General features: G+C 47.9%; 1 protein-coding gene and 1 pseudogene across 3 annotated transcripts in view; one reads left to right on the forward strand and one right to left on the reverse strand.

The window, feature by feature from the left end:
- Positions 1-22,725, reverse strand: part of PXYLP1 (2-phosphoxylose phosphatase 1) — an 85,976-nt gene that overhangs the window by 26,417 nt on the left and 36,834 nt on the right. For all 3 annotated transcript variants that reach the window (XM_055569524.1, XM_055569522.1, XM_055569523.1), the window contains one exon: positions 12,224-12,355. In XM_055569524.1, the coding sequence (XP_055425499.1) occupies positions 12,224-12,302 (79 nt within the window). In that variant the 5' untranslated portion in view covers positions 12,303-12,355. The remainder of the gene's footprint in view (positions 1-12,223; positions 12,356-22,725) is intronic.
- LOC129644111 (60S ribosomal protein L15-like) lies at positions 1,758-2,391 on the forward strand (annotated as a pseudogene).

The raw sequence follows: 22,725 nt of genomic DNA on the forward strand, positions 1-22,725 counted from the left end.
ACCTAACCCCAAGGGTGGCCAGAGTGCAAGGGGCAGTGGTCCCACTGTGACCTGAGCCCAAGCCCAGCTGCAGCCTCCTGGAGGGGCCAGGAAACATTCCTCACATTCCTCTGGGGCCACTGCAAACTGGCCTTGACCAGACAGGGTCCCTCGGGTTAGATGCTGCAAGTGCCAAAGACTCTGAATCATGACAGAAACTAGGAATCAGACAGACATCCAAGACAGATCCCCAAAAAGAACTATGAAAAGAGCCCCAGTCATCCTCAACCACCTCAGGGCCTGGATCCTCTCTATCTTACCTTTGAGAATCTGCTAAGAGCTATTGATCCTCAGCCCTGAAAAAGGACTGTGTACACTCTTTTACATTTGGTTTCTGGGGATTCATAGCACCTCTGAAACCATGTGAGACAATGCAGATGTCCATGGACTCAGGTTAAGAACGCAATGCACCTGGAAACAGGTTTCCAATTTCAACACCCTCGAGTAGAGATTTTTTCATTTTACAAAATGAAAAAGGATTGTTACAATTCATATAAGCATGTGTTCATCCTAAAATAGGCACCAATACTAAGGTATAAAAAGAAGTGAGTCATGCATATTCCTACCACCCAGAGAACCCACAGTGAACGCTGCAGTGTGTGTGGCTGGAAGTCCTGCCGGAGATGAATGGTGCTCCAGTCCCTGCTCCGGTGCGAATGATGATCGGGTCACTATGGCTCAAGAACATTGTTGCCCCTTCCCCAGGAGCAAAAAGTTTTTTGTGTCTCAAAGGTCTGTATCCCATTAAGGCCACCAAACTAACAGCCCAGGAAAGTGGGTCCAGGTTGGTCATTCACTTCTATGAAAACAGTCAAAAAAGAAGAGCGGTCAAGTGGATGTGAGAGTCCTGGAGAGGCCACCTGAGTGAGAGACCATGTGATGCGTGCCTGCAGGTATCTGGATACTGTGAAGACTGGTCATCTCACCCTCTGGTAGATACCTGGGGCTGGGGAGAGGCAGAGCTGGGTTCTAAGTTCCCCATAAAGCAGACCCCAGGGCAGTGTGGTCCAGCCCCTCAGTTGACACAGGAAAAAGAAGGAAGGAGGCGGGGAGGGAAAGAGACGATGCTGGAACCAGAACCAGATAAATCAGAGAGGAGTCCTGCATTGTGGCCGAGTCTCTGCTTCTCTCACCCTGGGCGCCGGCTCTGCAGGGCCGGCATCCAGTGCTGGGGACACAGCGGCAGGAAGCACAGTGAGATGGTTCCGATGTCTCTGAGGGCATTCCTGACTGCACCTTCTTATTCAGGATTCAGATTCTGTCCCCCTCAAGACCTCACTTCTGATCAGTCTCAAAAACCTCCCCCTCCCACCCCTTCCCCCAAGGCAGAGTGCTACCAATATCACAGGGCTGTGCATCTGATTACCACTTATCTCACTTCAAGTTGTTTTTTATTTTTATTAATGTCGTCAGCTTGGAGCCCTGTTGCCAAGACAACGAGAAATGAGGCCCAAGCTGATCAGTGCAAACTCCGCCCACGCAGGCTCCCACTGGGTCCCTGGCTCACCTCTATTCAGTTGTTCCTCCAGTGTCAACGTCCCGCAGCTTCCTCTCCTATTTGTCTCTCTTCGTACAATCTTGGCAATCGGCACATACTCTCCTGAATTCACTGACTCATTTTACTAACACTTTCTAGTTTTACTAACTGATAACTTGCTCTCTTCTAAAATGGGAGATTCATCCTTTCCGTCAGGCGGCAGCCATCAGGGTGAGCCGACATGGGCGCCTACAAGTACATCCAGGAGCTGTGGAGGAAGCAGTCGGCCGTGCTGCGGGTGGGCTGCTGGCAGTACCGTCAGCTCTCAGCGCTGCACCGCGCCCCGCGCCCCGCGCCCCGCGCCCCACACCCAACCCGGCCCGACAAGGCGCGCAGGCTGGGCTACAAGGCCAAGCAAGGCTATGTCATATACTGGATCCGTGTGCGCCGTGGTGGCCGCAAACGCCCAGTTCCTAAGGGTGCCACCTACAGCAAGCCTGTCCACCATGGTGTCAACCAGCTCAAGTTTGCTCGAAGCTTGCAGTCGGTTGCGGAGGGGCGCGCTGGCCGCCACTGTGGGGCCCTGAGGGTCCTGAATTCCTACTGGGTTGGTGAAGAGTCTACATACAAATTCTTAGAGGTTATCCTCATTGATCCATTCCATAAAGCTATCAGAAGAAACCCTGACACTCAGTGGATCACCAAACCAGTCCACAAGCACAGGGAGATGGGGGGGGGGGGGGGCTGACGTCTGCAGGCAGAAAGAGCCACGGCCTGGGCAAGGGCCACAAGTTCCACCACACTACAGGTGGCCCTCGCCCTGCAGCTTGGAGAAGGCGCGATACTCTCCAGCTCCACCGCTACCACTAATGTAAGTAATGTTGTTAAAGTTCGTACCTAATAAACAATTTAGGACGTTCTTGTCTGCTTAAAAGTGTGTTTTAATTTGTCTGTTAAAACTAGTTGCCTGCAGATTGCTTCATTGAATGCATTGTCAAATTTTGAAAGTTAAAATGCAATAATGTTTGAACTTATTAAAACTATTTACACTTACACATATAAGTGTATATGAAGTGATGGTATATCTTGTTTTTAATAAGGGAAATGCCTTTGTTTTTGCTTTATTAGGGAGTTGATATGTCTGTGTTTAAAATGCTGTTTGGTACAATAGGTGTAAAATTCTGTAAAAGAGGAGTACATAAACTTAACCCAGTAGATTTGTTGATGCATGTGGTGAGACCTGCAGCTTTACTGGGGTGATGCAACGCTTTGCAGTTTTATGGAGTTTGGCAGGGACAATGTTTTCAGTTGGATTTTCCTTGGAAATGTGAACGGTGTCCTGATCCTTTCTCATGATCATATGCAGAAAAATAATGAAGTTTTTGACTAGGGCCCACATTTAGGCTTAATCTAATATTACGTTTGTGTAATTGCTGCTTCTGAAAGGCAAAAAGTATTAAAGTAATGCCACCATTTTAAAGAGAATTGAGTAGCCCTGTTGCAAGAGGCTTCTGATGAACCAAATCCTGGTTTACCCAAATTAAATTGCCTTGGCCTCCGTGGTAGCACTGAAGTTCATATAAAGCTCCTGGTTCAGGCTTTGGGATCTGTAGAATACTGAACTTTGTGCAAAATGGTTGTATTTACACTGGTGTCAATTAAAGTTGAATGTTAGATAAGTGAGGGGGGAGTTATTAGCCCTAAGGTTTGTAAGGTAGTGATGTTAGGATTGGGAGTTTGGTGTTCATCAGATCCCTTTCAAGTGTAGGATGATTGGAAAAACTTGGATCAAAAAGTTAAATGTTTTATATGTAGTATTAGTTTGTGACCATCATGAACTCTCTAAGCCACATTAGGGGATGGGGAAACAGGGGTGGTTATATTTAAAAGTATCATTGCTAAGTGTAATCTGTTCTCTAGGGTCAAGGCACTCCATTTGTAAAAGGCTACTGAGAAAACTCATGTTGTTGGTGTCAATGCAAGTTCAGCTGGCCTCCAACTTCGTGTTGTCTATAGTTCCCATCCCTACTCCAACCAGCCTCACCGTTCCAGGCTTGATAGGCCACCAGCTGTGGTTGCCCTTACCACCTCATTCTGCTTGTTCCATCACATCTTCCCGTAGACTAGGCTTCTGTTTCTCAGGGTGGATGTGAGTGTAGGAAATACAGAAGAGGAATTACCCCAATTCTTGGCTTGTTATCTTCATAAATAGTTTGATTTTGAAATTTAATTGCTGGTTTTCTTGAACCAATTTTTCTTTTTCTTCAAGGGTCCTTAAAAAGGCCCACTTGAGTGATTTCCAGAAAACAGGCTTGCAAAACCTTTTAAGACCCAAATTCCTTTCAACTAAAAAAAAACTTAAATCATATTATTTTGTGTGTAGAGGTTGTTAAACTATATAATAACAGAATAAATGTCTATTAAACCAAAAAAAATAAAATAAAATGGGAGATTCACCTTCTTAACCAATACTGCTGACTACACACACACACACACACACACACACACTCACATAAAGGTACCACATGTCTTTTTAGCAAATATATTATGGACAACCTTTCAAGTCAATACTGAGATGTCTATGTAAATATGGTGTAATGGATGCAGGAGTATTTCCTGTTGGACATTTTGGCTCTTGACCCCCTTTTCCTACTATAAGCAGGGCTGCAAGTAACATCTTTGAGCATACATCTCTATCCTCCAGTTTATTCTTAGGAGAAACTCTCTAAGATCAGAAACAAAGAAAGAGGGAAAGAAAGAAGGAAGGAAGAGGGAGAGAGAGAGAAACAATGTCTCTACCCTGGAAGAAAACTAGAAATAATCCACAGACATATATGTGTCCCATTTTTAGTTCATGGAAGGGCCCACCTGGTACATACCTCCTCCAAAATAACTATGACATGAACTTAAGACACTGATTTGTCTAGCTTAACTTTGTCAGTTATCTACAGAACTTTTTTTCTACCCAAAGATATTTAACTCTATGCGGCAGTTACACACAAAACATTCAAAGAAAAACTAAATTGAAAATTTTCAGAAATCAAATAAGCGGCTTCCCTGGTGGCTCAGTGGTAAAGAATCTGCCTGGAAATATAGGAGACACGGGTTTGATCCCTGATCCTGGAAGATCCCACATGCCGCGGAGCAACTAAGCCAGTGTACCACAGCTGCTGAGCCTGTGCTCTAGAGCCCAGGAGGTGCAACTACAGAGCCCACGCACCCTAGAGCCTGTGCTCCGCAACAAGAGAAGCCACCTCAATGAGAAGCCCGCACGCTGCAACAAGGAATAGCTCCTACTCGCTGCAACTGGAGAAAAGTCCCCACAACAAAAAAAACACAACACAGCCAAAAATAAATAAATAAATACAAATTAAAAAATCAAACAAATCTCCAAGAAAAGGATCATACACACACCACTTACACACACCACACACCACTTATATACACCCCACATATACACATACCACACACATACACACACCACACACATACATGCAGCACTTATACACACCACACACATACACACCCCACATCACTTATACATACTTGTGTTCATCTGCTTCAGTCATGTCCGACTCTTTGTGACCCCATGGACTGTAGCCCGCCAGGCTCCTCTGTCCATAGGATTCTCCAGGCAAGAATATTGAAGTGGTTTGCCATTTTCCTTCTCCAGGGGATCTTCCTGACCCAGGAATTAAACCTGCGTCTCCTGTGTCTCCTCCATCTCCTGCATTGCAGGCAGATTCTTTACCCACTGAGCCACCCAGGAAGCCCACTTATACATACACACACCACTTAAACACACCACACACATCACATACACACACCACTTGCATGCATATCAAACACACATCACTTACACATTCACAAACAGCATACACATCACCATATACATACCACTGACACATACACTTCTTACACACATCATATAAACACACCACTGACACACACACACACCACTTGCACACACATCACACATGCACAAAAGCTGGCCTGGCTGGGGTTCCTCGGCTGCCCACCTGAGAACCTGGGGCGGGTCGCCTGCCCCTTGGCTTCGGAGCCCCCCTCCCTGCTGCTTCCCTGTCTCCTTCACAGCCTCTCCTCCTCCATCTGCCCACATTTCACCTTTGCCCCGTCCTTCCCCTCTGCAGGTACATGGAGTACAAACTCCGGAGCTGACAGGGCTTAGCACAGTGCTCTCACCACCCCTACTCAGATTGCAGCCGGCTGCAGCTGAGGTCCCTGCAAAGGACTGTGGGCCACAGCTTGTGGACAGTCTGGTTCTTAAAAGAGGGGCTAGAACTTTATGTGAAATTGCCTAGTTTAAAAACATTGGTAAATAAATTTTCCAAAGTGAAAACGTTGCTTGGGCCAAAAAATACCAGCCCGCAGGCTGTGGGACTGGAGGAGCCTCCATGGGCTCCAGGGAGATCAGGGAATGCTGGACACAAGGTCTGTAAACAGGGGCTCTGACGGGCTTCCTGTTGGGCTCAGGCCCTGGAATCGCCTCCAGGAGGACCTGCACCCACTGCACCCATTGGTACCCCCAATGGCCCTGATGCACCTCACCAACTCCCCAGCTCCTCCCCTGTTCCCCACCAGCCCATCCCCTGTTCCCCACCAGCCTGCTTCTCCTTGCTCAGAGCACTCTCCCCCAGTCTCTTCGTCCAGACTCGGGGGCCATCGGCCCCACACGGCTGACCTCCCAGACCGTGTTCTGGGTACCTCCTTCAGCCTTTGGCACACTCACTCCAGGTGGAAAAGGGACTGTGTGAGTGACAGCATGGATGCATGAATGGGGGCAGCCTACGAGACCTCCGAGTCACATTCCCCTCTCTCTCCACCCTGGTTGCACTGCACCCTAGATCAGCTCTAAGTTCGCAGCATCATCTGACGCTCTCAGCTCTGTTCCTTCCTTTTGGGCCCGACACCTTCATCAGAGCCATTCCTCAGCCTTCAACTGGAGCAGGGATGTAGCCCCCGAGTTGCCTCTGAGCACTACCCTCCCGCCAGCCTCTGAGTGGGCAGCACCCAACTTCTGTGTACATTAGCACCCCCAGGGGGAACCACAGTTCTGACTCCCTGGGGAGGGGCACAGATCTGCTCTTCTTTGTTTTTGGAACATGCACTTTAGCAAACTCCCAGGGCTACTCTAATCAAGGGGCTCAGGAGACCACTCTTTGGCAATCGTTGTACAAGACTGTAGCCTTTCCCAGACACGAATCTGATGACATGCTGTCCTCCTGCTTCAGGGGCTCTAGTATCTTCAAGGTATAACATGGTGATGTAGGTGGCCCTGGCATAGTCCACCTTCACAGCTACACACAGGTGATTAACCTGGCCCTGCTGTCTCTTGCTCTGCCCTGGCACACCTGCCTCCATCTGCCAGGAATGCCCTTCCCAGCTTCCTCATGGACAACTCTAACTCATCCCTCAAGGCTGGAGCTCGGATGTCACCTCCCCTGGGAGGGAGTCTTCCCTGACCTCCTACGTGGCTGGCTTCTTGTCCTCCATCCTCCCATGTCACCCTGCCATAATTCATCTCAATCATTTTATTTAACAAGCATGCATACAGTGATCACTATCTGCCAGGAACTGTTCTAGGTGTATTATAAAATATCCTTCACCAACCCGATGAAACAGAAACTCTTATTGTCCCCCTCCCCATTTTACAGATGAGCATGCAGAGGGTAGCAAACATGCCTGAGCTCACACAGTTGGCAAGTGGCAGGGCAGGGACTCGATCAGGCAATCTGGCTCCAGAGTCCACATTCTTTCCCAGCTCTTTGGGGGGGCCACCGCTTTCCTGCCTGAGCACGCTGTACTTTGTGTGCCAAGCATCTGCTCAGGATTCTCCTTCACTAGACAGACAGCTCCTTTGGCCCTTGAGAGATGAAACCCCAAGGGCCCAGCACACAGTGGAATGTTTGCTGAAGGACAGTGCTATGCCAACTCAAGGTACTGGGTCAACAAGGAACGATAAGATTCTCCAAACCTCAGAGTCTGAGAAGGCTTTAAATGGGATCAGGTCCAGTGACCTGCCTACTATTCCATTCTTCACAGAGCGATGCTCCAGGGTGTGCATCCTGCCAGTCCACCTCCACAAGACATTGACAGTCAGGAAGCTTCACCTGCCACTGAACTGAAATATGTCTCCATGGTCACCAGGCCACACAGAGCTGGGCTGACGCCTCTTACAGATACTGGATAGAGATAAGAGTGCTTCAGATACTGAAGGCAACTTCACTTTGGCGGGTTAACCGCCCCCTTCTACCTGGGAAGCTGAGTTTCCAGTCCACCATGGACATTTCCCTTAGAAACCTGCTCTGGTCCACCAGGGCCCTGCCCAAGATACCGATGACCAGTGTAGACTGACCCCCTATCATGGCTGATGGACTCTGATTTAAAAGAAAGAAATGCACGATATACTATTTCAAAGGGGCTTCCCTGGTGGCTCAGATGGTAAAGAATCTGCTGCAATGCAGGAGACCCCAGTTTGATCCCTGGGTTGGGAAGATCCCCTGGAAAAGGGAAAGGCTACCCACTCCAGTATTCTTGCCTGGAGGATTCCATGGAGATAGAAGCCTGGTGGGCTATAGTCCATGGGGTCACAAAGAGTTAGACACAACTGAGCGACTAACACACACACACACATACACACACTCTGTTTCAAAAGCTCTGTCCACAAATGGCTGAAGCAGCCTTTGGGATACCAAGAGCCCTGGCTTCTGAGGAAGCATCATGACAGGACTCTGTACTGTTTACACTGACTGAGCTTCCTGAGCCAAAGGTTTTCCCACAAAATCTCCTTTCTCATACCAATGTTTCAAAGTAGCAACAATGAACTTCATTTTATGAAATAAGAAACAGAGGCTCCCGGAGGCCACGCCTGCCGAAGGCACACCACAGCTAAGTGGCTGAGCAGCATTCAAACCCAAGGCTGTGGCTTCAGGGTCTGGGAGCTGGGCCCCCGCCACGCTGCCATTTTGGGACTGCTTGGAAGGCGGTAAAATGAGCACAAAATGAGCATGAAGGAAAGGGTTGAAGCAGGAAAACGGACGATTACAAACGAGCAGAAAAAGCAGAAAAATAAGGAACCATCCACAAGTCTTCATAACCCAGGATCTTTTCTTGTCACACTGAAGGAGTCCCACAATCTAAGAAGTTATTTTCCCAGTTATACTTATTTTAACTAGAATAACTAATGATATTTATGCCTGACTTGTTCCCTTCTTCGAGTATCAGGAATTTCAGAATCACTCTTTCCAAACTCAAAAACATCAAGGACTTGAAAATACAAAATGAATCATTCTTATTAATGTCTATTAGCATAAAGTGAATCATTATTACCATTTAAAATCAACATATTTTGAGAAACTACAAACCGTACTTTAATCTTTTTTGTATCCTCTCCCAACCATCTCCACCCCAATAGTGTAGAAAAATCTCCAGCATACATAAGCACTTAATAAATATATGTTAGTACACATACACACTTTCTGTACCGAGAGGATGAAACACTTATTTAAGCAACTTGATTTTTTCATTGTAACCTGGGTCATAACTTTCTCATATTCAAAACAACAGAAAAATAAAACTACCAAAGTGTCAAAATAAAATACACAATCATAGAAAACAAAATTATACTATTTACTTAAAACAAAAGAAAGCCAAGTTCCATTTGACTGTCTCAAATACATTACCTGAAACAATTATATGTGCTAATCCGATATTCAAAAATTAGTCAAAAGAAATAGAGAATAAAAAAGTCCATATATTTTAGGGTAAGAATGAAAATATAAGTGTTACTTAAGCAGACATCTTTGTATTATGAATTAATCCAGTTTCTTACAGCATAATAATTAGCAACCAGTAAAGTGATTAAATAAATTAAACAATTTAACTCAATTTTCACCAAAATTGTTAAATTCCAAAGTTACAGTTTACCTAGAAGCAGAAGAGCAGTAAGAAGGTCCATATCTTAATCTTTCCAAACTCCCAATGCACTGAAGAATAAAGACCTCAGACCCAGGCTGGCCAATTTATCCTGAAAAATTTTCCCTAAAATAAGTACGGCTGAAAATTGGCTCTGCTAAAACAGAAGGTACTTTCAGAGGAGTTATATAAGCAAAACACACAGGCCAATTCAGTGACATGGAAACCACCTCATGCAAGAGAGACGCGGCAAACACAAGTAACCCACACTCATGTCTCAGAACCTGTCAGTGTCTCAAACTAAGAACTAAGGTTGATTGAAACATCCTACAAGCAAAGGATGGAAAATTTTTAATGAAAAGCCACACACAAACGACTAATTCCAAACACTTTCTGGAAAAGACTTGTTTTTTTTTTTACAGTTCATTAACCATCTAGAGTATCTTTAAACTTCTTATGCCCACCTTCTCTTAATCTATTTTCCTATTCCTAAGGATAAAGTGAGTACTTTTACTATTAGAAGTGCTTGTCATATGCACTAGATGTGTGCATGGAATATGTCACAAATCAGAGGTGAGGCAGGGAAATTTGCTCAAAGCCTCCTCCCTTCAAACCACTCATTCTGAATGCCAAGTCTTTCCCATGTCCCTCAGCTCACTCAGAACATCCCCGCTCTCTGGCCACCTGCCCTTCCTCCCATCATGCAGACTGTGATAGCAATGCCACCTCCTCCCAGAGATACCCTAAGCCGTGATGAGGGCCAAGCACTTGCTTCCCACCTGCCGGGGTGCGGTGGAAAGTGGAGGGCAGGTAGGCAGCAGCAAAAATACAATTACCAGCATCGCACAGATATTTTCTTGGCTTACAAGTACACAGCACCAGAAGGATAGAGAAATAGGGTTCACCTGCTTTCCAGAGCAGGTGTAGATTCATTCATTCACTGAAACACTCTGAGGCGCCTCCTATGTGGTTGGCAGTGCTGGTTCCTGTGATAAAGAGGGAAGCAGAAATGGGCCCTGTTCTCAAAGAGCAGCCAGTCTTGTAGAAGGAAAAGACACAGAACCAAAAAATTATGATATCGCAAGGCTTCCCTGGTAGCCCAGATGGTAAAGAATCCACCTGCAAGGCATGAGACTTGGGTTCGATCCTTGGGTTGGGAAGATCCCCTGGAGAAGGGAATGGCAACCCACTTCAGTGTTCTTGCCTGGAGAATACCATGGACAGAGGAGACTGGCCGGCTACAGGGAGCTCTCAAAGACTCGGACACAACTGAGCGACTTTCACTTCACTTCATGGCTAGTGCAAGGAGTGGGATAGGTTCAGAGCACCCCAGATGTACAGCCAAGAAGCCCATACCCAGGTGGGGAGTGATGGAAGCTTTCTGAAGGAGAAAGGTGTGAATGAACCATGTGGAGGAGAGGATGGGATGGGAGGCAGATAGAAGGAAGGTGAGGAGAACAGTCCAGGCAGACGGACCGGCTTCAGGCACAGAGAACAGCCTGGATGTGCAGAAAATGCCAAGCCACTCAGCAAGGCTGTGGTGTAGGGTTCAAGGTGAGACAGGGGTCCCAGAAAGGCTAAGGTGCCTCTCAGAGACCCACTGCTGAAGGGTTACAGCCAAGGAAGTGCCTGGTTGGATCTGTGTTTGAGGACCACCACCCTTAGGGAGCAGCAGGGGGCATAGATTTGGGGCTCAGCCTGAGCACAGGCCACAAGTTATGGGCTGAGGGCAGGTGGCGAGGCCTGTGGACTGGCCTCCTCAGCCATGCTGCTGCCGCGCCACTCCGGGCTTCCCAATGCACAGTCCCTGCTGCCCAGTTTGGTACTGGGACCTAATCCTTCCACCCTCTCTGATAATGGACACTCAACCCCCAAGCCAAGCACCTCTGCTGTGTGGCCCAGCATGAGGGCACAAGCTGACCACTCACTGTCTTCACCTTGGGAACCTGAACTAAGGATCCAGGAATAACCAGTTGAGGAATCCAGGGAGAAGCCAAAAGTATGTCATGAGGCCAAGTGATTGCTCTTGTTCCTCACAAGCAAAGATGTACACTCACCCACCACTAGCACCGACACTAAAAAGATTGAGTTGTTTGAAACCTCACTGTTTATTTAAAGAACACAGGTAATGACCTAGAACGTGGGATGGGGGGTAGGTGGGAGGGAGGCTCAAGAGAGAGGGGATATATGTACACTTACAGCTGATTCATGATGTTGTACAGCAGAAACTAACTGTAAAGCAATTATCCACCAATTAAAAAAAATCCTATGATAAACAATAATGGAAAAGAGTATTTTTTAAAAAAGATGTATACACACACACACACACACACACACACACACACATTCTTTTTCTGGTGGCTCAGACAGTAAAGAGTCTGCCTGCAATGCGGGAGACCTGGGTTCGATCTCTGGGTTGGGAAGATCCCCTGGAGGAGGGCATGGCAACCCACTCCAGTATTCTTGCCTGGAGGATCCCCATGGAGAGAGGAGTCTGGCAGGCTACAGTTCATGGGGTCACAAAGAGTCAGACACGACTGAGCGACTAAGCACACACACACACACACACACACATATATATATGTATAACTGAATCACTTTGCTGTATAACAGGAATTAACAACATTGTAAATCAACTATATTTCAATTAAAAAAAAGGTGAAAGAAAAAAAAAAGAACAAAGGCTTTGGGACCTATGTGTTTCCTTCCCATGGGGGCTTCTGCTCCAGAGAAAAGCCCCCATACCATCCCAGCACCCATACCCACACTCACAGAACTGCAGGCTGAGGCTCACGAAGGCCAGCAGTGCGGCCAGGGCCAGCAGCAGCACGAAGCGATTGCGGAAAAGCATTATTGTTTATTTTATCTTCTCTTCATGGTTTCACCTCAGATCAGCAACACGTCCTGCGAAGAGAGGAGAGGCAAGAAACATGTTTCTGAGGCGGAAAACCAAGTCTGTCAACTGAAAAGAATCTGATCAGCCCCGTTCTCCAGCAGGGCAGTGTGAATCCCGGTCGGAGAACAACTGTGCGCTGTTGCTGATGTCTGTGCCCCCAAATCAGCCTGGCTGAGAAGGCACCCTTCGGGAAGGCTTCGTTTATCTGATCTCAACAGGCAGGGAGATTTCATGGCATGGCCTTTGCAAAGAAAAACGGACAGGATGTCTTTTGAGCACTTATAGTATATGCCAGACCTAAGAAGTCTTTACAAGGATGAGGAAGTGAACACCCCATTCTGATCCCCAACTTCTTCAACCATTTCTGATGAACACTTTGCTATGATGACCCTGCATCTTTGATCTCAGTAATTAACCTGAACATCAATCACTGCCTCATGGTCCACTTTAACACCTTTAGGGATGGCTGGGCTGTGTCTAAGACATGTTCCTACATCAAGCAGCCCCATAAGCTAATTAGAGACCTCCCCCCCAACCTGGACCACTGGGCCCATTTCAGCTGCATCCATGGGTCATCTCGCAGCCCCACCCACCATTCTAATTTCCTCTGACCATGTTAGGACTGTGCAAAAGGACTTCACAAAAATGCCAAATGTGGCTCTAAATGTCCATTCTGTGAAAAGGAACGGTTGCTATGGGTATTTACCCCACCTCTTAGATACCAAATTTATTTTCTGGTTCTCATTGGGGTTTAAAATAGAACTTGAAAAATCACAGCCTCTTCAGAAAAGGTTCTTAACCACAGCAAGCTTATAACCATTATTTCAAACCTGATTTTAGCAGCAGAATCTTTTTCTCCTTCGAATACAATAGAAAATCAATCAGATAAAAGCTCACCTGCTAAGATGGTGAGGGTCACACAACTCCATGAATATATTAAAAGCTACTGAATTATACACTTTGGGTGAGTTGTATGTGAATTATATCTCAATAAGACTGTATTTTTAAGAACCTATGCATGGAATGAGGCAGAAGCCAGAGCCCTGGGGTCTCTTGCTGCCCCCCGCACCCACTCACCTTACCACCACACCCAAGGCCCTGTAGGGGAGTTTGAGAACCATTCCTTTAAGGGACCTGTCAGACCTTCTACCACAGGACAACACTGGCTAAAAGACTGATGAAAATACACTGTACCTCACAAATGAGCCTGTATGTCCAGCATCCGGCAACCCTGCTAACAAACAAATTCCAATTTACACCTTCAAGTGAGCGCTGCTTCTGTCCCTTTAGTCACCACTTCTTTCCGGGGACCAGTGCTTCATGTCCCAAGATGATCTGTCCTCCTGGGGACACCCACCTCCTTGTCTTGGTAGGGACTCAACAGCCTCAGAAGCTCTCTGACATCTCCAGCTAAAACAACACATTACCCTGGCAGATCCCATCAGGATTTAACATACTTCAGTTCAGTTCAGTTCAGTCGCTCAGTCGTGTCCGACTCTTTGCGACTCCATGAATTGCAGCACGCCAGGCCTCCCTGTCCATCACCAGCTCCCGGAGTTTACTCAAACTCATGTCCATCGAGTCGGTGATGCCATCCAGCTGTTAGGACTCCAAATAAATGTTTGCTCTTTCCAAAACTGAAACTCCCTTTGGCCTCCACCTGGGGGTGTTTGCAAGGACACCCACAGACCCTGAAGACAGCTCACCAGAATCTGCATTTGGTGAGGGGCCCAAAGCCAGGGCTTCGGCATTGAACCCTCAAGGTGGCTGAGATCACAATGAGACATGATGTGGGCCCACAGATGTGCAGCCCACAGTTTTGCCCTCCTGAGGGAACAAAGAGGGTGAAGCCCTCCTGTAAACAAACCCCATTTCCAGAGGTAAAGCGTCAAGCCTGAGTGGCTCTGGGCCCCTGATCCAGGCTGTAGAGTTCCTTGCCTAGGGTGTCTGGGAGGCATCACAGTTCATTCTCTTGTATCCTTGACCTTGAGGGAGACCTTGGCAACACTCATCTGCTGGTTCAACAGTAACTGTCCCCTGCTCACCCTGCTGCAAAAGAAAACAACCTAAGTCAAATCCAAGTCACGGCCTCTCCACCCCTCGCCCGGGACAGGTTCGGCTGCCCAGCCAAGCCCCCCAGGGATGAGCGTAGAAGGTGCCGCCATTCAGCTGCAAACACTGGGCAGTATTTCCAAATCATACCCGACCTGAGCGGAATGTCAGCATTCCCTCACAGCAGCCTCCCCGGCGCAGCCTCCAACCTTTGCTCCAGGAACCAGGAGCTTCTACCTGCTCAAAACCATCCATTCCCTTGGGTTTCCCGTGACATGCCCCGGGGACAGGGTTGGCAATTTCGAACCTGACAGCGGAAAACTGAACCTTAAGGGCACGAGGTTCTTAAGTGGTGATGACTGATATGAAATGAGAGGTGTGCCTCTAAAGCTCTTTCTGCTGCCTTTCAGCGTCACCCCGACACGTCCGCATACTGACTCTAGCTGCCACCCATGTATGTACACAGAAGAGGTTGGCTCTTGGCACGTGCCAGCTTCTTAGCTACCCAAGGACGGCTCACTGCTTCTGGCTCACTAGCCTGTGGATTTCAGAACGTCTCGCTCTCTCAGTCATTCCCAATTAGATGTGTTTACTTTACCATGGTCCTGTTAGAAGGGGATCCTTTTAATTTGGGGAAGGTGAGTGGGGTGTGTGCATAGAGATTAGATCACAGAACAGGGAGAAGGGTCAGAGCAAATACCTTCTTTGGGTGGGTGTCCCTGTACCCCCAACAATAAATATGTTAGAGCTCTCCTTCATATCTTCCTCTCCCTTCTGTTATGTTATTGCCTTCTTTTGAGCCTAATACCACATTTGGAATGGCTCCTTTTCCTTTACATAAACATCTTTAAGTGTTCCTGCTTGGCAAATGGCCTCTAGAGTCTGTCAGAATTCTGTTAGGAGGGTCCTGCAGCTCTGCTTCTCGTGGGGGGACCACCTCTGCAGCACGTGCAGATGAAGTCCACAGCTCTCTGGAGGTGGACAGACCTGGGTCAGAACCCCGAGCTTGGTGACCATAGGACAAGTTATTTAACCTCTCTGAGACTCAGTATCCTCATCTGTAAGTTGGGACTAATTATGTCATGAGAACCGAATCAAAGGCTAAATAAGTGTAATCTCAGTGTACGGTAGGTATTCAAAAGAAAATGATGTCACTAGCTTTGTTACCTACTCATTTTCTTCTTTGGTTTTAATTTGGCTGCATTAGGTCTTAGTTGCGGCACATGAGATCTTTCGTTGTGGTACACAGGCTCTCTGGTAGGGGCATGCGGTCCGAGGAGCATGGGCTTGGTTGCTTCTCGGTACGTGGGAATCTTAGTTCCCCCACCAGGGATTGAACCCGCGTCCCCCCATGTCTCCTGTATTGCAAGGCAGATTCTTAACCACAGGACCAGCAGGGAAGTCCCCCCTACTCATCTCTGTCAGTTCACTCTACTGCTTCCTCCATCCTCTTGAGAAATAGGAATAGTTTCTTAACCAGTTTGTTGGTTCCTCCAGCTACATGAGTATTGAAATGGTCACATGTTCTTGTCCCCATCCATTGCTCTGTCACTCCAGCTCAAATGCTATCTTCAGCATCTCACTATGCAGTGCAAACCTTGCTGCCTGGGGAAACCACCCACCCCCAATTTCTGAGCCTGGTGGTCTCTTGCCTCTGCAGCTGGAAGACCAGACTTGCCTCTTGGTTGCTCTGCACTTCAGTGTGCGAGGTAAGAACTTTCTTCTGGTACTAGACCAGGTCTGGCCCTTCAACCACTTCCTGCCTCCAGCCTCTTGGGAGACTTATCACCACCCTCATTGGCAGATGAGGCTGCTAGAGCTGCTAAAGAGGCCATCTATGGTTTTTCCCGACACTGCCATTTTACACGAGGACAAATCACAATATGGTTCGGGGTCATCTTCAGATTGTCAGGTAGAAACAACTGCTTTTGCTAAGTTAAATCTCAGACTTATAGACAAGTTTGATTTGGTGCGGTGATGGCCCCCAGTTTGTTTGTTCATGCTTTTCTGTATTCATGGCTTTGGGAAACCTCCTCCCAGACGGACTCTAAGCTTGGACAAGGTCTATGCTTTGGCTACAAGCCAAAAGCTCTCTAAGCTTCGCAGACAAGCTGCAAACAGAGGTGTGAATAGCACTTACGCATTAGGGCTTGTCTTCCCTGGCTGCTTTTAGAACATTGCCCTCCCTGGCTGCTTTTAGAACATTGCCCTCCCTGGCTGCTTTTAGAACACCGAGACCACAGTGTGAAGACACCCAGGCGAGCCGCTGGAGGATGAGACCACATGGGGCCAAGGCAAGCACTCCCGGCTGAGGCTCTCTTAAACAACAAGGCTGCCTGCCAGTCACCATACATGTGAGCAAAGCCATCCCAGACCTTCTAGTTCAGCCACACCACCTGTAGATGGAGAGTCAACCCAGACTAAAAGAACTGTGTGGCCAACCCCCAGGTCACAGCAAATATGAAGGCTGCTGTTTTCAACCACTAAGTTTTGAAGCTTGATATATGTAAAGCAAAACTAGCTATTCCCATAGAGAGAAAACACGTTGGGTCTTTACCAGGAAATTCTAAGCTAGGGTGTAGATTTCCATATCCTCATCTTTTTTTTTTTTTTTTTTTTTGCAGGCCCCAAATGTCAAAGCTCCATCTCCATCCACATTCTTCAATATGCTGAGGGCTTTTTGGGAAAGGGGCTATATTTAGTTCTAGATTGAAAATACTGAGGATATGCTGGGTTAACCAGATGGCTGGGATCATGTGACTGCCTTACTGCTTTTAGTTCTCCAGCTACTGACATGTCCACGTACCTGAGGCTTTTCACTTGATGACACGAGCCTCCACGTGGGAACACCAAACATTTCCCCTTGATAAGCTCTGGGTTTCTGTGCCCCTACTTCCTGACTCTGCCTCGGCAGTCCAAATGGCAAATAATGGTCAGAATCTCATTCCTTCTGCTCGTGCTAGCACCAGGCTGGTGTGTCCACAGCCCAGGGGCAGGGGGAGGGAGCAGTTCACCAACACTAAGCCCCGAGATGAGCACCTCCGTGCTGCTCTCCTGGAACTTATCTTCCTAGAAAACTTGGAGAGGAAGGTCATGCTCTGTTCTTTTCTTTTTAAACAGCTAAACAATAATGACAATGCAAAACGCAGATTGCTTTGAAGTTTGTGTTTGCAGCTGGAGCTAGGATCCCAATGTGTGTGTAAGTGCTGTGTGTAAGCAGTGTGTGTACACAGGTGTGTGCCCATGTGAGAAGCGTGTGCCTGGCTCCAGTGCGTGCTTCTTCACTTCTCCAGTGGAAAAGACCCAAGGGAGCCCCAACACAGCGGAAAGCATGAGGCTTCAGAGGCTGGCAGAACTGTGTCAGTTCTCTGCTCGACCACTGCCTTCTGTGTGACCTCTTGACAACTGTATTTCGCCAAGTTTCAGGTCACTGTTCTTTAAATAAGACTGGGGATAAGAGTATAAATGAGCAGAAGGGCAGTGAGGAGTAAATATCACGATACACAGAGCACTTGGCACAAAGGAGGGATGTGCTGTGTCTGGCTCCCCAGCTCTGGAGGAATCATACAGACGCCCCTGCTAGCAATTCAGTCGTCCGACTCTTTGAGACACCATGGACTGTAGCTCACCAGACTCCTCTGTCCATGGGATTCTCCAGGCAAGAACACTGGAGCGGGTTGCCATTCCCTTCTCCAGGGGATCTTCCCAACCCAGGGATCAAACCCAGGTCTCTTGCATTGCAGGCTGATTCTTTACTATCTGAGCCACCAGGGAAACTCTACCATCTAAACACAAAGATTTGCCCTTTCCCTGGGCTGCTGCTTCTGCCGCACACTGTGGTTCCCCTTCCAAATCCTGGCCACTGCCACTTCCCTATTCACTGGCCCAGCCCCATCCATCAGCGGGGAGCCACGTTTGCAGCTTGTTCCTGCCCCCGCCTCTACCATGCCAGCCTTCCTCAGGGCTGACTCAGCTGTGGTGTCCTGCCTCGCCACAGGTTTTCCAGCCTGGAACATGTGTCTCGGATTCTGTCAGAAGACAGGATTACCAGCCAATGGACTCTGTCTCTGTGGCTCAAGCTCCAGCCCCATTCTCGAGTCCCTTTCTCCTTTCCATCCCTGGCGAGCAGGCTCTCCAGCACTCAAGAAATCAGGCGTTCCTTGGGTTCCCTTCTGGTCATAATCCTACATATTCACTCCACGGGAGCTTGGAGCACACACCCCTGGGGTCTCCTGCAACTCCTCTAGTTACCCCACTGGACTTGTCCCCGTCATCACAAGTGATAACCGGGACTCGGCCCTCAGTAGAGACTCAGCCCTCAGCAGAGACTCCACAGTCTGCTCACTCACAGCCCAGAAAGCAAAGTCCACAGGAAGAGTCACTGCCACATCAGTAGGGGGAGTAGGACTGTGACCTACTTCAGAATAGCTCCCACATCTCCTAATCCTCAGACATCACTGTCCATGGAAGATGCTCTTGACTCAATATGGCATCATGACCAAATCTAACCCCTATAAATACTTCAGTGGAAACAACTGCTTCATGTTGTGGGCTGAACATCTAACAGTCACCAGTCATCAAATGTCTACTGGGCACAGTTTTAGTCCCCACTGCTAAACCCACAAAGTAAAAAATACCTTAAATCCAGAAATAGAATTATTACTCTGCATCCCTGATGAAGCAGCAAAAAAGAAAACAGATAAACAGAAAACTCAGTCACCTTAATTTAACTTTACAATAGATTTGAAGAGTGAAAGAAAATACTTTAGAATGTAATTTTGGAAAAAAGCACTAGGAAATAGGCAGCTCTCATTATAGTATTATGGTAAATACCATTTCTGAATTAAGAGGAAAAAAGGAATATATCAAAGGCATTTTTACAGGCTACCATTCTACCATCAGAGATTTCCAAAGTCCAAGCCCTGGCCTGACTTTCACCTTGTAAAAGCTGGAAATGCCATGTTTAGTGACTCCAGTCTCAGAGTCCCCTTCAAAGTGTACAGGATTTAGGGTTTTAAACATGACCAAGACCGTTTGAAAGAAAAATGTGCATTCAATTATCTCATTTGTGTAGTTAAAATACCATTACCAGGAATAGAAAGATGGTATTAAAGAAAATGCTTTAGATGTATTCTATACTTTGATTTTTTTTTGGTCCTAATCATTTTGGCCCAAGTAAATATAGCATTATAATTAAGAAAACCCTAAAGTCTATAATTGTGAACTAAATATGATCCAAACAAAGGTAAAAGCTACATCTTCATCATCCTCCATCTCCAAGGTGACCTCAAAGTGGGGTTTAATTGCAAAATCAAAGATGCCTGGCTAAGAATAAACCAACCTTAAAGTCTGATGAGTGAGAGCCTGATAGATTCCAGAACCTCCTGGAAAGTGCCACGGGGGCTGTGGGCTCCCAGCTGTCACTCACATTCCAGCTACTCAAGTAACAGCTAATGTGCAGGCTGGGCTCTAAAGGTCGAAACCAATTCATTCATCCAATCAGTTGATTCAAAACAATGTTTATTTCCCCGAAGCCAATATGTGTCAGGCATCATCCAAAGTGTGCTTCCCTAGTGGCTCAGTGGTGAAGAATCTGCCTGCCGATGCAGGAGACATGGGTTTGATCCTTGAGCCAGGAATAATCCCTGGAGAAGGAAATGGCAACCCACTCCAGTATTCTTGCCTGGGAAATCCCATAAACAGAGGAGCCTGGTGGCTACAGCCCACAGGGTTGCAAACAGTCAGACACAATTTAGCAACTAAACAATAACAACTTCCGAGGTGCCGAGGATGCAGGATACAGGACACAGTTTCTTCCATTTTGAAGCTCGTATCTGAAATGTACTTATGGGAGGAAGGATATGAAATCTAGGAATTGCTTTAAAATATTCTGGATGTGGGGGTGGGTCGGTGGAGGGAGGTCAAAGATGAATTAATGAAATAAGACTTGCAAACTGTGACAACTTCTGAAGCTGGGTGATGAATCTTAGAGGGCCCATCATATAATCCTCTGCGCTTCTGTGGAGGTTTGAGGTTTTAAGCATTAAAAAAAAAAAAAAAAGAAAGAAAGAAAGCTCACAGTCTGGTCAGTGGAGCAATGAGTAAATGGACCATTAGGCTTGTGACACTAGAACCATCAACGAGAGGCAGAGTTGGGGAGGGAGGGGTTGACCCACCCAGGCCCAGAGAGGGTGGCAGGTTTCCTGTGCAGGAGGCTCTGCCCAAGTTCAGTCTTCAAGAGCAGCCTGGAGCTGAGGCATTTGTAATTACATTTTAGGAAAATAACTGTATTTTAGGAATGAACCAAAGAAACAACCCTAAATGAGACCGTCCTGACTCAAGGGGAGCAGAAGGAGGGCTTTCATCTTTGTGGGTGAGGAGACTCTGAACAGGGAGGTGAGTTAGCCCGAGCATGACCCTACTGCGTCACGTTTAGTGAGCCTGGAGACTGCTGGCTGCCCAGAAACCCCACTGGGGCTGGGTCAGGGAGCCCTGATCTCATCTGGGTCTGCTCCTCCATGTGGAGTTTGCCTGTGGTGTGGTGCCAACAGGTGGGTGGCTACAAGAGCCTCACTCCCTCCACCTAGGCCAGTCTGCCCACAAAACCAAGGAATCCCACCACTAAGGGGACTATACTGCACACCCGCTGGTGCCCCCTCCCTTCCTGGAGTCCCCTCTGAGCACACAGCCACTGACCTCCAAGATGGAGCAAGAGGCAGCGTCTAATGTCAGGAGCCAGGCCACCAAGCAGTGTCGGCTTGAGGGATGGGCCTGCTTCATACACTGACCCTCATTTTCTAGGGCTGGGGTTCTACCTCTTCCCAGCACAGCCTTCTCTGGGAACACTGGACAGGGGCAGGCCGAGGTCTCCCTGCCCCTCTCAGCAGGAGCAGCACTTGAAAGGATGCTTGAGAGCCATGTGATGAGCCCCCATGGAACATTCTGCACTGTGCCGCACACTGACCCCCCCAGACGCCTCTCTCACCCGCAATACTCTCCTCCCGAAGAATAGCCTGTGCTGGTGAGGGGTGATGTAACCCACAGTGTCATGCCCAGATGTGATACAGAGTGGCAACAGCCCCTCCTGGTTATGGGGTCACCATGGAGGGGGAGAATCAATGCTTCAGATCACCCCCAAAGTTGGCCCTGATTTCTGGGCTCACCATGACCTTGCTATACCTCACAAATCCCACTGCAGTCCCAGTCCTACCCACGACATGGAGTTAAGTCTGTGGGCTCTGGAGTCAGATGGCCAGGTCTCCTTCTCTAACCCTTCTTGAGCCACAGCTGCCCCGTCCATGAAATGGAACGATCCGTCTCACAGGGCGTGTAAGGGCTCACGGGACAATCCACGTGAGGGACACAGCCCAGTTCCGGGCTCCCAGTAAAGGTCAGCAGTGACTTCTCCTATGGCTTTAACACCCACCACCCACATGCAGCTGCTCAGCCTGCTGCCGCCTTGTCTCTGCACCCACTCCAGAGGCAGAATGCCTGTGCATGGGGGCCGTGCCAGAACAAGTCAGAGTTTGAAGAGGTTTTAAACACTACCTGGTACAAGTCCCCCGTCTGACTGGGAAGACAGGCCAAGGGCAGGTCAGAACTGGCACAAGGCTCCAGGCTGCTCAGGGAGCCTGGCCCTCCTAGCTCACACACCTGCTCCACAACCTGAGAGTGGCAGTCAGCACTCTGCTGTGGTCACGTTCACACGCCTGCCTCTTCACTGTGGCTGACACTCCTCCAGTGTCTATTCTCACTTTCTTACCAACAGAATCCTCTAGGTTTCAGCTGGACACATGGCCACCCAGCTAGAGACAGCTAACTTCTCAGACTCCCTTGCAACTCCTCATCATCATGTGACCATGTCATCATGTGACCAGGTTCCACCCAATGAATTGTGATTGTAAGTAATTTGTGCAATTCTGGGTAAAAGGAGGCTGCCTACACTGCCCCACTCTGCCCTTCCTTCCTCTCCACCCCACACTCTGAAACACTGGAGTACTGGTGAGCCAGCTTTCTTGATGCCCATGGAGACAACATCCGTGTGAATAACAGAGAAGAACCGTAGATGACCCTGTGGGATAGTCCACCCAACTCCTTGACCATCTATCAGTTCACTTTTTGTTGTTTAGTTGCTAAGTTGTGTCCAATTCTTTGCAACCCCAGAGGCTGCAGCGTGCCTGGCTTCCCCGTCCTTCACTATCTCCTCAAGTTTGCTCAAACGCATGTTTATTGAGTTGGTGATGCCATCCAACTGTCTTATCCTCTGTCACTCTCTTCTCCTGACTTCAATCTTTCCCAGCATCAGGCTTTTCTAATGACTCAGCTC

This window comes from Bubalus kerabau, chromosome 2 (assembly GCF_029407905.1).
Source record: "Bubalus kerabau isolate K-KA32 ecotype Philippines breed swamp buffalo chromosome 2, PCC_UOA_SB_1v2, whole genome shotgun sequence".
Lineage (NCBI taxonomy): Eukaryota > Metazoa > Chordata > Mammalia > Artiodactyla > Bovidae > Bubalus > Bubalus kerabau.